Source organism: Pristis pectinata, chromosome 10, assembly GCF_009764475.1.
Source record: "Pristis pectinata isolate sPriPec2 chromosome 10, sPriPec2.1.pri, whole genome shotgun sequence".
Classification (NCBI taxonomy): Eukaryota; Metazoa; Chordata; class Chondrichthyes; order Rhinopristiformes; family Pristidae; genus Pristis; species Pristis pectinata.
The window spans coordinates 26,258,196-26,274,951 of record NC_067414.1 but is presented as its reverse complement, the minus strand read 5'-3'; the positions used below and the strand labels follow the sequence as shown (position 1 = coordinate 26,274,951).

General features: G+C 43.7%; 1 protein-coding gene across 6 annotated transcripts in view; it reads right to left on the bottom strand.

The window, feature by feature from the left end:
• The window catches only part of bckdhb (branched chain keto acid dehydrogenase E1 subunit beta), a 192,059-nt gene that overhangs the window by 173,855 nt on the left and 1,448 nt on the right, over positions 1-16,756 (bottom strand). For all 6 annotated transcript variants that reach the window (XM_052024775.1, XM_052024776.1, XM_052024777.1 and 3 more), the window contains exons 2-3: positions 13,130-13,207; positions 1,561-1,629 (exon numbers count right to left, since the gene is read on the bottom strand). In XM_052024775.1, the coding sequence (XP_051880735.1) occupies positions 1,561-1,629; positions 13,130-13,207 (147 nt within the window). The remainder of the gene's footprint in view (positions 1-1,560; positions 1,630-13,129; positions 13,208-16,756) is intronic.

The following is a 16,756-nucleotide window of genomic DNA, read 5'->3' as shown; positions in this document are numbered from 1 at the left end:
ATGTACTGGGTACAGTTCTGGTTGCCACACTACTAGAAGGATGTAGTAGCAATAGAGAGAGTGCAGGAGAGATTCACCAGGATGTTGTCTGGAATGCAGGACTGTAGTTATAAGGAGAGATTGGATATACTGGATTTATTCTCACTGGAATGTGGGAGGCCGAGGGGTGACCTTACAGAGGTTTACAAAACTATGAGGGACATAGGATAGATAGTCATAATCTTTTTCCCAAGACATGGTAGTCTGTAACGTAAGGTTAGAGGTTTAAGATGAGCGGGGAGAAATGTAAAGATGAGGGGCAGGTTTTTCCACACAGAGGGTGGTGGTTATCTGGAATGAGCTGCTAGAGAAGGTGCACAGATACAATTACAACATTTAAAAGGCTTTTTTACAGGTAGTAGGGTAGGAAAGGGATAGAGGGTTACAGGACCAATACAGGCAACAGCATTAGCATGGACAGGCAATCACAGTCAGCATGGATGAGGAGGCCCAAAAAGGCCCATCTCTATGTTGTATGATTCTATGAAGATATGTCTCATTAGGCCACACATCCTTCCAAAAGAACAATATAGCAGAAGTACTTACACAGAGATAACACTGGGATGTTCAAGACACTCATATAAATGAAGAAAATAAAGAAGTTTTAATTAATGAAAACTTTTTTGGCAACCTGCATGAATGGGACAGGGAGATTCAGGGCACTGTAGGTCTGGTGTTTACAGATGCCCATTGTACCAAATTGTCAATCCCTTCCTGACATCATAAAACATTGTATCTAGGTCTTGAGCACACTGTTGGAAGCAATGGGAATAGATCAAATGGGTGGAAAGAGCCTCAGAATCTCACTCGTGATTTATTTCACCACAATTTCTCATAAGATATACTAATTCCCTTTAGTTATACTAAAGACAGGGTGGCACAGTGGTGCAGCTAGTAGAGCCACTGCCTTGCAGCCCGAGACCTAGATTCAATCCAGACCTTAGGACCTGTCAATGTGGAGTTTGCTCATTTCCTCCCATATCCCAAAGACATGCAGGTTGGTAAGTTAATTGGCCACCTTAAAGTGCCCCTTGTGTATAGGCGAGTGGTAGAATCTGGGGGGGGGGCGGGGGGGTGGGGGTGGGGTGGGGGGGGAGGTGTGATAATAATGTGGGCAGAATACAAAATGGGATTAATGTAGAATTAGTGTAAATGGGTGGCTGATGGTCGGTGCAGACTTGGTGGCCCAAAGGGCCAGTTTCCATGCTGAATGACTCCATGACTCTAGCTCCAGCTCAGTCAAATTCCTTCTAATGATTCTGACATTGGTTACAAGTAAATGTAAAATTATGAATACTGATTCATAAAAGATATGAATAAGGTGCAGGAATAGGCCACTTAAGCCTACTCTACCATTTAATAGGATCACTTAATCCAGTTTTTACCAGATTCCCATCTAACAGTGGTAACTTTTCATCCTCTCGTTTATTCAAATAACAAAACACAATGATGTCACCCTGATGAGATACCATTTTGTAATATACTTTTGGAAGTTAATCACATAGGAAGTACGTAACTTACCATATTTGTCCCGGAGTCCAACTGTACACCGGAAAACTCCTCCAAAGGCTACATCCTCTCCAAAAATCACTATGAGAGAAATAAAAACTTTGTAAAGTTACAATGTTCAACAAATTAAATAAAGCAGTTACAAAAATGGATAAAAATAAAAGCAAATTACAAATACGAGATACCTGAAAATGAAGGAAAATAAACAAAGCATATACCTTACTCTTCCATCCAGGTTGGTGACCCATTTCAAATGACTAGGGCTGTGGGTGACATAAAGGTAAGAGCGTAGTGACTCACCGTCCGAGCAAGTGAACCAGCTCGGCGGTCAGGTCACACGTCGTCAGAGCGGTGAGGCCCAAGATGGCGCTGGGCCTTCATCTTCCCCGATCGACGGGGAGAACCCACACACGGGAAAAGTTTGATGACGTAGCGCATACGTCACTTCCGTTTTTGGTGGGCGGGAACCATTCCTCTTAAAAGGCCCATGAAGGCGGGAAAATAAATCAGTTTACTTTCGCATCACGGTAGCAGCTGCTACGTTGATGACCCCGACAGTCCAAACGGATTCTGGACCACACAATGGACGACAACACAGCAGCCAACGCAGTGGCACTCAAGCTTCCCACCTTTTGGACGCTTCGGCCCCGCATCTGGTTCGACCAGGCTGAAGCACAATTCCAACCGGCAGATCACCTCCGACTCCACACGGTACTACCACGTGGTCAGCTCCCTGGACCAGAAGACAGCCGCCCAAGTCGGAGACTTCATCCAGTCTCCTCCGGAGGAAGGCAAGTACCCGGCTTTCAAAGACCTTCTTATTCGGACCTTCGGCCTCTCCCATCGCGAGCACACCGCCCGCCTGCTTCATCTCGACGGCCTGGGGGACAGATCCCCATCGGCCCTGATGAACGAGATTCTGGCCTTGGCTGAGGGACACAAGCCCTGCCTGATGTTTGAACAGGCCTTCCTCGAACAACTATCCGACAACATTCACCTGCTGTTGGCCGACACCGATTTCAGCAACCCACGTGAGGTAGCTGCCCGGGCAGATGTCCTGTGGAAGGCCAAACGCGAGAGCGGGTCGTCCGTCGGCCAAATCACCAGGCCGCGGGCCCAACGCCTACCTAAACCAGTCCCAGCAACCGAGCGACCACACCTCAGAAACACAGACAACAACACTGGCGACCAGCTCTGTTTCTACCATCAGAGGTGGGGCGCGGAGGCCCGTCGGTGCCGCCCACCCTGCAAGTTTCAGGGAAACGTCAGGGCCAGCCACCACTGATGGCTACGGCGGCTGCCCACCAACACAACCTCCTATTCGCTTAGGACAAGCAGTCCAGGCGTCATTTCCTCGTCGATACTGGAACAGAGGTCAGTGTTTTGCCCCCGACCGGCCATGACACTCGTAGCAGGCAACAGGGTCCTGCACTCAAAGCCGCAAACGGCACAATGATACGAACTTTCAGTACCTATACAGTTCAATTACAATTCAGCGACAGCCGTTTTACCTGGAACTTTACCCTTGCTGCTGTCACCCAGCCACTCCTGGGAGCCGATTTCCTTCAGGCCCACAGCCTGTTAGTCAACCTGTGAGGGAAGCGGCTAGTGCACTCCAGAACTTTCCAAACCTACTCCCTGGGAGAAGCCAGACTACCAGCCCCGCGCCTGGACTCCGTTTCCCTGTCTGGCAACGAGTTCACCAAGCTCCTAGCCGAGTTCCCATCGGTTTTGGCACCTCAGTTTATAAATTCGATGCCCAAACACGGGGTGCGGCATCACATCATTACCACAGGGCCACCCCTTCATGCCCAAGCATGACGACTACCTCCAGACAAGCTCCGCCTGGCAAAGGAAGAGTTCCACCGCACGGAGGAGCTGGGGATCGTTCGCAGGTCAGACAGCCCCTGGGCCTCCCCCCTGCACATGGTGCCCAAAGCCACCGGCGGGTGGAGGCCCTGTGGCGACTACCGCAGGCTGAATGACGCCACCACCCCGGACCGCTACCCCGTCCCTCAAATCCAAGACTTCGCGGTGAACCTACATGGGGCCCACATCTTCTCCAAGGTGGACCTCGTCCGGGGATACCACCAAATCCCAGTCCACCCTGATGACATCCCCAAAACTGCGCTCATCACTCCATTCCGCCTCTTTGCATTCCTTCGAATGCCGTTCAGCCTTAAGAACGCCGCACAAACCTTCCAGCAGCTGATGGACGCGGTAGGCCGCGACCTGGACTTCGTGTTCATTTACTTAGATGATATACTAATCTCCAGCTGTGACCACCAAGAACACCTTTCCCACCTCTGCCAACTGTACTCCCATCTCAGGGATTTCGGCCTCACTATCAACCCGGCCAAGTGCCAATTCGGACTCGACCCTATCGATTTCCTCGGCCACAGAATCACCAGCAAAGGAGCAACACCCCTACCCGCCAAGGTAGACGCTATCCGCCATTTTGCCCATCCCAACATGGTCAAAGGCCTGCAAGAGTTCCTGGGGATGGTCAACCTTTACCATCGGTTCATCCCTGCAGCAGCCCATATCATGCGCCCTTTGTTCTCTCTGATGTCTGGCAAGGGCAAGGACGTCACATGGAACGACGAGGCCGCGGTTGCCTTTGTTAAGGCCAAGGACGCCCTGGCAGACGCAGCGATGCTGGTGCACCCTAGGACAGACATCCCAACCGCCCTCACGGTGGACGCATCCAACACCGCAGTTGGTGGGGTACTGGAACAACTAGTCGTAGGCCGCTGGCAACCTTTGGTGTTTTTCAGCAGGCACCTTAGACCATCTGAACTGAAATACAGCGCTTTTGATGGGGAACTTCTAGCGCTGTACCTGGCGGTCCGGCATTTCCGGTACTTTTTAGAAGGCAGGCCTTTCACCGCCTTCACTGACCATAAGCCTTTGTCTTTCGCCTTCTCCAAGGTCTCCGATCCCTGGTCAGTTCGTCAGCAGCAACATTTGTCCTACATTTCCAAATTCACAATGGATATTCAACATGTCTCCAGAAAGGACAATGTTGTTGCAGATGCGCTTTCCAGACCGACCATCCACAGCCTGTCCCTGGGTGTAGACTACGCGGCCCTGGCTGACGCACAGCAAGCTGACAACGAGCTGCCTAGCTACAGAGCCGCAGCCTCAAGCCTGCAGCTCCAAGATTTCTTAGTCAGTCCAGGTCAGCAGACCCTCCTTTGCGAAGTCGCAACAGGTGAGCCCCGCCCTATAGTTCCTGCAGCCTAGCAGAAACGCATTTTTGACTTGGTACACGGGTTGGCACACTCGTCTATCAGATCAACTGTCCGACTGGTCACCAGCAAGTTCGTCTGGCACGGCCTGCGCAAACAGGTCAGTGAGTGGGCCAGAACTTGTCCACACTGCCAGACATCAAAAATCCAACGACACACCAAGGTCCCACCACAGCAGTTCGAGCCTACCTGTAGAAGGTTCAACCACATCCACGTTGACCTCGTTGGTCCCCTGCTAGTTTCAAGAGGAGCCCGGTACCTCCTTACCATTGTGGACCGGTTCAAAAGGTGGCCAGAGGCAACCCCTCTATCCGACATCATGACTGATTCCTGCGCCCGAGCGCTGCTCACAACTTGGATCTTGCGTTTTGGTGTTCTGGCCCACATCACTTCAGACAGGGGCGCCCAGTTTACCTCCAGCCCATCATGGTCTGCATTAGCGAACATGCTAGGGACACAGCTGCACACCACCACGACCTACCACCCTCGATCAAACGGGTTTGTAGAACGTTTCCACCGACATCTGAAATCAGCCCTGATGGGCCGCCTGACAGGTCCTAACTGGGTTGACGAACTGCCTTGGGTCCTGCTCGGCATACGTACTGCCCCCAAGGAAGACCTCCACGCTCCATCAGCTGAACTCGTGTACGGTGTGCCCCTGATCGTACCAGGGAAGTTCATACCCGTCCTTCAGGGGCAAGAGGAACAACCCGCAGCAGTCCTGGAAAGACTGCGCGAGAGGCTCGGCAGCTTGGCACCGATTCCCACTTCGCGGCATAGTCAAGCCCCATCCTGTGAGCCCAAGGAACTACGAGACTGTAAGTTCGTTTTTGTTCGCAGGGGCACACCCTGGGCACCGTTGCAACGACCATACTAGGGGCCATTCCGGGACATCAGGAATAATGGGTCCACCTTTATTTTGGACATTGGGGGCAAGGAAGAAGTCTTCATGACGGACCGCCTCAAACCAGCCCACTTAGATCTACAACAACCGGTCGAGGTCCCAACGCCGCGACGCAGAAGCCGACCTCCTAAGCAATGGCTAGAACAGCCCACGAACCTTGGGGACCGTATCGCCAGTCCTTGGGGGGGGGGGGGGGGGGGGGGGGGGGTGGATTGTGTAGCGACTCACCGTCCCAGCAAGCGAACCAGCCCGGTGTCGGGTCGTGCATCGTCGGAGCAGCAAGGCCCAAGATGGTGCTGGGCCTTCGTCTTCCCCGAGCGACGGGGAGAACCCGCACACGGCAAAAGTTTGATAACGTAGCGCATACGTCATTTCTGTTTTCGGTGGGCGGGAACCGTTCCTCTTAAAAGGCCCACGGAGGCAGGAAAATAAATCAGTTTTTGTTCTGCAACTCATCGACTAGTGTCTTACTTTCGCATCATAGTAGCAACCGCTACAAGAGGACAAATATGAAGTATATCTGATCCTTCACCTCATTATGATCCTGAACTATCCTGAACATGGTGCTCCAGTGCATTGAAGGCAGAAGTCCTGACGTGCTAATGTACAAACTGCTGCTAACCACTGTTACATATGGAACTACTTACAAGCCATCTGCATGATCTAGCCCATTAATTCCATTCCATCAGAATCTTTGACACATATCTGGCAGAAGACATAGTGGAAAACAGAAAGCAGAGACTGCCACAATAAAGGAGAAAAGATTCAAGAAGAAAAGATTCAAGAAGACTCATGTGGTTCCAATGAGATAAAATCCTTAAGAATTGGGTACTTCCAGATAGAGTGCATCATATATCCTACGACCTTTTGAATAGGACTTCACTGACAAATTACTGTCTTACAACAGAATGTCCCTCCTTTCAGAGCTCAAGGAAGATGTTATGGAACTGAGGTATTGTGACGATGTGAAAAACTCTATATTAATTTGATTACAAGGAAAGAAAGAACCATCACACAGGCTTCATCCAATTCTATAATGGACTCAGAAAATTCAAAACACAGCCATTCAGCCCATCATGACCATGCATGTCAAAAATGAGATACCCATTTTAAATCCCAAATTCGAGCACCAGGTCCACACCATGCAGGTGAGTACAACTACCTCTTTGAGTACAACTACTTTATAAATGTGATGAGGATTTCTTCACTTTCTGGATGAAAACACTTTTTACTTGTCCTCCTATTCCTTCTACTATTTATTCTAGCTATCTAACTGTGCATTCTTGTGTTTTTTTTAATTTGTGGGATAAAAGTTAAACACAAAGAAATTATTGTAAAATAATTGTCCTTTATTTATGAATACAAATTTCAATCTCAAATGTAACCACAATGTAGATAAGAATGTTTTAAGGCTGCAGAGACAAAACAGAATTTCACTGTTTCACAGTTCTGATTGTGGTTACATTGGAGGAATGTATAAGGGGAATGTCAGAGTTAAGTTTTTTTTTTACACACAGAGTGGTGGGTGCGTGGAACGGACTGCCAGCAGAGGTTGTGGGGACAAATACATTAGGGATATTTAAGAAACTCTTAGATAGCCACATGAATGATAGAGACCTGGAGGGCTATGTGGGAGGGAAGGGTTAGATAGACATTAGAGCAGGATAAAATGTCGGCACAACATTGTGGGCCGAAGGGCCTGTACTGTGCTGTAATGTTCTATGATAGCACATTGCATAATACTCTTATTATCATAGCACATTCTCCAACTCCACGTGAGCTTCACAACAAGAGATCTGCTGTTTTATAATAAAATTGTAAATTTAACTATAAAAAATAAAGAAACGATGAAATCCCCTGAAGCATTAGTACAAAGCAGCAAAAATTTCAGTTCAATTATATTTTCAATTATAAATTTCTTCAATTATACTGGTAACCCAGAAAGCAGGTAAAACTGGTCAGATAATGCTGATTCATTGATAGACAAAATGACAGATGTCAGTAGAATTAATAAATGTTTACAAAAAGCCACCCTATCAGAGCGTAGCAGACATCACAGCAATACGTCAAGTGTTAAAAAAATTCTACCAACAAATGACCCTTAGTATTCTCAAAAATTATTCATTCTTAATGCAACCTCTTTTTCTTCCAAATAAAAATGAGTTTTAAAAAAAAGGGCCAAAGCAAAAAAGCAAAAAACTACACAAATCAGCACAAACAGCACACACATCATGTTTTGGAACAAATGCAGATTCTTTTTTTCATATTTATCTTAAATTGATTTTATATGCTAAAAATAAGAATGAAAACAAATGAGGTGTAACATGGGGAGTAGATAGATTGGATGCAATCAAATCAATCAAATACCCTTTGAAAACAATTAAGTAAATTGCAATTCAACTAATTGTTTCTACAGCAAGTAACAAGTTAAAAAGGAGAAACAATTATATCACAAGGGTTAATTCTATTTAACTAATTAATGGAGTCACATTTTTTCCTTTAAATTGGTTGATAAGGAACATTTCAGGCAGACCCAATACATTTTATATAAATTTCTTCAGATTCAGATACAAATTCAGGTTAGTTTATTGTCATATACACCAGGGTGCAATGAAATTCCTTGCTTGCATGATGCTTACAGAGTAAACACTATACATGGTAATAATAAATACAACAATAAATATAACAACTAGTGCAAAACGACAGAATGGTGCAAAGACTGTAGTGCAAACTGAGTAGTGCAAAAAGAAATGCTGAAGGTAGAATTAAGATCATGGGAACGTGGCAGCACCACCAGGAAGGGGGTGTGAAAGGGATGATTGTTTCAGAAGTCTTAGAGCAGTGGGTAAGAAGCCGTTCTTAAGTATGAACTTCTAAGATTTCAAGCTCCTGTATCTTCTCCCAGAAGGTAGAAAACAAAAAAAAGAGAATGGCCAGGGCGGCAGGCATCCTTGACGATACTGTTAGCCTTTCTGAAGATAGGGCACCATGAAGATGGACTGGAAGGAAGGAAGTAAAGAGCCTGTGATGTACTGGACTGCATTTACCACTTTCTGAAGGTTCCGTCGGTCCAGAGCAATTGTCACACTAGGCTGAGATACAACCCGTCAGGATACTTTCTATAACGCATCTGTAGAAGTTCATGAGAATCCTCATGGACATGCCGAACCTTTGTAGACGCCTAACAAAGTAAATATGCCAATGCACTTTCTGATTAAAAACAGAAAAATGTGTACAACATAGTAGAAGCAATTCTACAGTACAAAGTGCAAAAAGCAATCATCCTTTAACCAAAATAAGCCACACCATTATGAGACAAAATGAAATCTCTGCTTCCTATTGCACTATTTTAATGGTCAGTCCTTTTCCTTTTCATTTCATTAATATTTAACAAAAGAATGATAACAATATTACATTGGACATATGCAAATTCAGAAAAAAATAAGTCATATCCAATTGCACTATCACTATCTCGGCCCCAAAGAATTTAGTTGACTTGAAAACATTCAATAATAACTGGTGTTTATCCAGCAGTTTAACATATTGGGAAAAGACCTCTTCACAGCCAACTAAGTACTTCTGTTGTTCAGTTTTGCAATGCTGTGGGCTTAAAAATTTATCAAACAAGTCTCACACGAAACTTAATAAAGATAGATGACAATGCAAACTGTTACATACCAGCAACAATAGAAACACAATGAGCCATGTTTTAATGTTAGAATCTATTTATTAAATAACTACTTGTAATAATAAGAGAAATAAAAATGTTAGATATCAGACATTGACCCCAAAATAAACTGAAATGTGTGTGTGCCAAGTTCCCAAACCCCAAGTCTAGGAACAGTTCTCAAAGTTCAGTTCAGCAAGTCATGAAGCAAAACAGTGAGCAAAGGCTTCTGAAAACCACGTTAGAATGTAGAGAAAATATAGAGAGCAGTTTACGAATTCCACAAGTTCCACGATAGAACCAATACGACACCTCAATCGCCGAAGAACTCTGTTGCTTTTAGTCAGAGATATCTGCCACTTCAAGGGCATGCGATATGTGGCCACCCACAAATATACCTGATTCCTGGTACAGGTTAACGACAAAGTGAACTCCACAAATTGGTCCAAAACTCCATACATGGATTGTAAAGTGACAGTCACAACAATTGTGCTTCACTCGTAGATAGAGACTGGCAGTCAGTGCAACAAACTTTTACGTCTCTCTCTCAGTCTGTGCAGTTGCCAGCACGTCAGTGAATCCACCTTCAGACTCGTACATCATTCCAGTTATAGACGCTTTTTCACTCCCACTCACAGCAGTCAAATAAAGCCACACACACTACCGCACTACCGTTCAGGTGCCTTAAAGGGACACTCACCAAGTAGCAACCTGGCTCGTAACAAAACAAAATATTAGAAACAGAAATTTACATTAGCGACAATGGCTAACACGAAGGGACATAATTTTAAGGTGATTGGAGGAAGGTATAAGGGGGATGTCAGGGGTAAGCTTTTTACACAGAGAGTGGTGGGTGCGTGGAATGCACTGCCTGCAAAGGTTGTGGAGGCAGATTACATTAGGGACATTTAAGAGACTCTTAGACAAATGAATGATAGAAAACTAGGGGGCTATGTAGGAGGGAAGGGTTAGATAGATCTTAGAGCAAGATAAAATGTCAGCACAACATTGTGGCCGAAGGGCCTGTACTGTGCTGTAGTGTTCTATGTTCTAACAGATCTATACTGGAGCAGGAGGTGGCGATATAGAACTTTATAGAGAGAATTCCAGAGAGGGGACAGGGCCTACAAACCTATTGGCACAGTTGGAATGGGGTGGCACAAAACACTCCCAGAATTCTGCAATGTAGCAAATTCCGGGATTTAAACCAAACAATGACAAAGGAGCCATGATGTATTTCATACAGATAACTGCAAGTAGACTGACTACATGGTAACTAGCAAAATTAGATTTATCCTGCTTCCCTAGACAATTTTCTACATTGTCGGGTGAATGCCACTGACTCCTTGGAACATCTGGCCCATGACTGCTCAAAGTGGGGTTGCATTCAGATGGTATTGTAACTGTAATGGTGCAGTATGGTCAGGGGTCTGGCCAGTTCTTGAGCACAGATCCTCAGTGCTCCATCAAGAATGACATCTGATTCCGTAGCCTTTACTGCATCCAATGTTCTCAGCCATTTTTTGATATCATGAAGACTAAGCCAAATTGGCTGAAGACTGAATTCTGTGATAATCGGGATCTGACTGGATCATTCACAACATTTCCAGCTGAATATGGTTGTGATGCTTCAGCACTGTCCTTAACATTCACATGATACTGCTCACCATCACTGAGGATGTTGTTGAAGTCTATTCCTTCCGTTAACCATTTGATTGTCCTCCACCAACTCTGCTTTTTACCTAGCAGGATTCAGAGCTTTGTTCTGATCCAGTAGTTATGGGAACACTTTGCTTTGTCTATTGCATGCTGTATTTGCTATTAAGCATACATGTACTCATGCATTAGCTCTATTCTGAGTTCAGTCATGGAAATAAATTCCTGGGCAGACAGAGGAAAAGATTTAAGGATGTGCACAAAGTCTCCTTGATGAAATGCAACATCCTCAATGACTTCTGGGAATCTTTGTCCTTCATCCAAAACGATGTTATTAAACTAGAAAGAGTGCAGAGAAGAATTACCAGGATGTTGCCTGGACTTGGGGGCCTGAGTTACAAGGGGAGGTTGTGTAGACTAGGACTTTATTCCCTGGAATGTGGGAGATTGAGGGGTGACCTGACAGAGCTACATAAGATCATGAGGGACATAGACAGGGTGAAAGCACAGAGTCTTTTTTCCCAGGGAGGAGGTGTTAAAACAAGTGCACATAGGTTTAAGATCAGAGGCGAGAGATTTAAAAGGGTCATCGGGGCAGCTTCTTCACGCAAAGCGTGGTGCATATTTGGAATGAGCTGCCAGAAATAGTGGTTGAGGCGAGCACATTAGCAACATTGAAAAGGCATCTGGATAAGCACATGGATAGGAGAGGTTCAGAAGGCTAGGGGCCAAATGCAGGCAGATGGGACTAGCTCACTGGGCAACACTGTCATCCTGAAGGGCCTGTTTCCATGCTGATTGACTCTATGACTCCACTTCGTGCTCCTCAACCTGCCCTATTTGTAATTACCACATTGGCCTCATTAGCCACATCAGAATCCACAAAACCAGAGTGGAAGTAGGTCATCCTCAAGCCTGGGGAACTGCCTAAGAAGCACTCCTGCAGTAGAGCTTCACCAGGCTGAGAACTCATATGTGCAGCTGGTGGATGTATTGGTTTTGATCTTCCAGAATTCATTAGATTCTAAAACAACTCCTTTGAATTGAAAGTTGGTAGATTTAGGGAGGGAGAAACGGGAAACTTGAGCTATTGAGTGTGACAATAATAAATGGGCAAGTGCTAAATTTCACCGTTAAGAATGTGGTAAGAAAGCATTTTGAAAATCATAATACAATTATGCAGATTCAACATATTTTGTGAAAGGAGGATCATTTTTGGCATATTTATTAGAGAATTGAGAGTACAACAAGCAGGGAAAGGGATGTAGTATCTTTAACTAAGGGCCAGAGATTAAGTTCCAGAGGATTTAGAGGGGAGTTGATGAAAATTGTTTTCACCCAGATTATGATGGGAGTCTGGAATTTTCTACCTGAAAGGGCAGTTGAAGCAGAGACCCAGATCACCATAAGCTGCATGACCCAAGACCAAGAGCTCAGAAGTAAGAATGGTCAAAATAGCTTCTTTTTAATTTCCCCAGCAAAGGCACAATAAGTACCACAAGTCTCATCACTACTTTGACAACAAATGTTTCCCCATTATTTGAAGTTTGTCGTTCAGCTGGTATCAACATTGAGTAATTCACTGTTCTAATAAAGACAGGAAACAATCTAAAGAATTTGTTATAGGCAACAGAAGACAGTGTAGGGAAGGAAGAAGTTGACATTTGTCAACAAACGTTTTCATTCTGAGGGTAAGGAAACATTAATTCCATTAATGTCCAATTCCAAACTGCGTTTATCCGCATATGTATATGATCAGAATGGTGTTTGCTTCAATACTGTTATTAAAGAGTCCAACATCACCAATTCATTGTCCTGAAGTGATAATGCAGCAAAGGTAAAATAAATTAATGAAAGGATTATTTCTCTCACACAAGGGGTAGGTCACCTTTTAAAAGACAAAGAAATCAGATTTAAAAATAACAATAATCCACTGTTTATATTATAACTATTGCTAAAATGCTATTGATGCCTGATTGCTGAAATGCAAAACCAAAAACATGGAATAAACATGAGAGAACCTACTAAGAACATATCCTTCTTGTCCACCATCACCCCCCCCCCCCCAGTAATTCCAAAATAAGACAATAAAATAATACATACCTGCAGTCGGATCTTTTGCCAAAATATTGTCCAAGCCACTTGTAATAGATTGAAAAAGGTTCATCTTCTGAGTTGGACCTTTTCAATAAAAAAATTCTGTTACAAAGTTATCTTGTGAAAGCTAGATGTCTTCTGTTCTGCAGGATTGCTTCATTATTTTTGATCACTATAATGATTCTTATTCTAAAGAAGTTTATAAACCAGAAGTATAAAATAGATTAAAATACTATACAAGCACTTAATTTACAAACATTTCAAGTAAATTGTTTCAAAATTTTTCTACTTTCAAAGTATTAATCGGTTTTGATTTATGAATCAATGAACTAATGTGATACCTTTTAATCTGTCAGTAAAAAAAATTCTTGAATAATATTCTGTAGCTTTGCCCATCAATTTCATTTATATAGTGAACATTTAATGCAAAGGCTTTCAACACATTTTTAAAATCTGGATTGGCATCTCATTATGGCCAGTATTAATAACTTTTCCTTGATTAAAAGGAACAAGATTGTAACTTTGAACAATCAGAAAAAAATTTGATGTACATCCCAGAAAATAGCTCACAGAAATTGCCCTGTTGTTTTAATTGCCCGTGGCCTGTTGTTTTAATGCCACAAACCTGTTGTAAGCAAACAAAACCAGAGTTTAATTGATGTCGAGGAGAAGCTTTGTAGATTAGAATTTGCATATCAATTTTAAACTTATAAGCACGAGTAATTTGCATAAGAGATTGCAAAATAACAGAAAGAAGACAATGAAGAAATTTAAAGACAAGCATAAGAATTTTTTCAAATAATTGATTCTGAGGAATTAATGACAGTCTTGATTTGGCATGGGAAAAAAATGCAAGCAGTAGTTTACGACTAATGGGAAGCTGTTCAACTTACGGCAACTCCACCCCAGAGCCAAGGTTACACAAACCTCAGTCATCAAGCAGCAGTAGGCAGATCACACTTGCATTTGCACACAGTCAGATGTGGAGCTCCAAGCCATCGCTGCACATTCACTGAAGCATACAAGAGGGTGGATTTTACAATCAACCTTCTCGACTAACCTATTCTTGCTCCACCACACTGCCTTGTGACAGTATAGGTTCACAGATCACTTCTCACTATCGGCAAAAGCAGACATCAATGATGAAATTCACCAACACATTCAATGGCCCAGCACATCTATTGGTTGGTTGAAGGAAAGGGCACTTTAAAATCAAGACTCCAGGCCTGACACAAAAGTCATGGTCTACCAGACAGCACTGATCCCTGCATCCTATGCATTTCTGAGACCTGGACTACCTATGGCAGGCAACTGGAAAAATGACACCAATGTTGTTTCTACAAAATCCTCCAAATTCATTAAAATTATAAACAAACCAATGCAAGTATCCTCTCCCAAGCCAATCTTCTTAGTATTGAGGTCCTTGTTACACTAAGTCATTTGTCATTAGGATGTCATTATACTGAAAAGAGTTCAATAAAGGTTACAAGGATGTTACTGGTACTGGAGGTTTTCAGTTAGAAGAGGATGGATATGCTAGGACTTTTCTCCCTGGAGTAGAGGAGGCTAAAGGGTAACCTTATAGAGGTTTATAAAATCATAAACAGCATAGATAAGATGAATAGCCAGTCTTTGCCCCAGGGTAGAAGCGTCCAAAACTAGAGAGCATAGACTTAAAGTGAGAGGGGAAAGATTTAAAAGGGACCTGAGGGGCAACTTTTTCACCCAGAGGGTGGTACGTATATGGAGCAAGCTGCTAGAGGAAGTGGTAGAGATGGGTACAATTACGACATTTAAAAGACATTTGTACAGGTATATGGATAGGAAGAGTTTGGAGGGATATGGGCTAAACACAGGCAAATGGGACCAGCTCAATTAGGCAACTTGATTGGCATGGAGTTGGGCTGAAGGGCCTGTTTCTGTACTGTATAGCTTTGTAACTAAGTTAGCTACATCGGGCAGGCCATGTTCTTTACATAACAACACAACTCCCAAAAGAGATAATCTGTTGTAAGACAGAAGATTCAAGGATGTGCTCAAAGTCTCCTTGAAGAAATGCAACATTCCTAATGATTCCTGGGAGTTTCTAGGCCACGACCAGTTAAGGTGGAGAAGGAGCATTCCAATGATATTGAGAATGTCAAGGCCAGGGATTGAGATCACACAAAGACCCTATGTAAGTGGTGCAAACAGCAAGCCACCACACAAACCACTCAGCCAGATGCCCAATCAGCCACCACCAGCCTCATTTATGGAATAACATGGAACAGTTCAGCACAGGAAAAGGCCCTTCGATCCAAGATGTCTGTGCCGATCATAATGCCAATTTAAACTGCACATCTGCTTGCACGTGGTCTATATCCCTCAATTCCCTGCTTGTTCATGTGTCTGCCCAAATGCTTCTTAAACACTTCCATCGTAGGAGTTTGTAGTTGTCACACTGGCCTCATTAGCCACCTCAAAAACCACAAAACCAAAGTGGAAGTGAGTCATCACTGATCCTAAGGGACTGCCTAAGAAAATGAGTTTTGAATTATAAATATTTTTAAGAGAACATTGGAGGCTAAATAGAAAAACATTGGTACTATCTTCACTGCATCCGCTGACTGGAGGGAAGTGTATAATGGAGTTCACCAGAGATCAGTGTTCAGGTCACTCCTTTTCTTAGTATTTATTAATTACTTGAATTTGGGTATATAGGCACAATTTCTAAATTTGCTGATGACACAAAACTTGGAAGCATAGTGATCTATAATATACTTCAATAAGATATAGATACTCTGGTGGTAATTTAATGCTGAGAAACAGGAAAAGAGGAAATATAAAGAAGGTGCCGTTCTAAACGGGGTACAAAAATGGAGAGATCTGGGGGTGTATACCAGGCAGATTGAGAAATTGGTTGAAAAAGCACAAGAGACCCTGGACAAAGGGTAAACATGTAAGATGATCATGATGAACTTTTATAAACACCCGCTCATTCACATTGTCCCCAGGTTCCAATCTCCACACTTGAGAAAAGACGTAAATGTTTATAGAGAATTAGGAAAAGATTTACTAAAATGTTTCCAGGCATGAGTGAATTACGTGGACAAACTGTTGAAGCTGGGGATGTTCTCCTTGGATAGTAGTTGTGAAATGATCTGATAGACATATTTAAAATCAAGAAGGAACTGTCCAGAGTAGATAGAGAGAGTGTTCCATGGGGAACATAACATTTTCCACTCTCCTGAATTCATCATTAGCCCCACATCAACACATCCAAAAGCAGATCGTGGCTGTTTGAATGACTTTGCTGTGCATATATTGGCTGTTTCCTAACACTTGTTTAATTAATTTCCGGATCTGGGAGTTGCTTACAAGGCCAGCATTTATTGTCCATTCATAATTGGCTTTATGGCAGTAGTAGTGAGCCGCCACAAAGGCAATTATGAGTGGACAATAAATGCTGGCCTTTGGTTGAACAGCTGCAGTCCTTCAAATTAAGGTACTCTCATACTGATGTTGGGTAAAGAGTTCTGGGATTTAGACCCAGTGAAAATGAAGCACTGGCAATATATTTCCAAGTCAAGGTTGTATGCGACTTGGTGGGGAGCCTGCAAGTGGTGGTGTTCTCATGTGCTAGCTGTCCTTGTC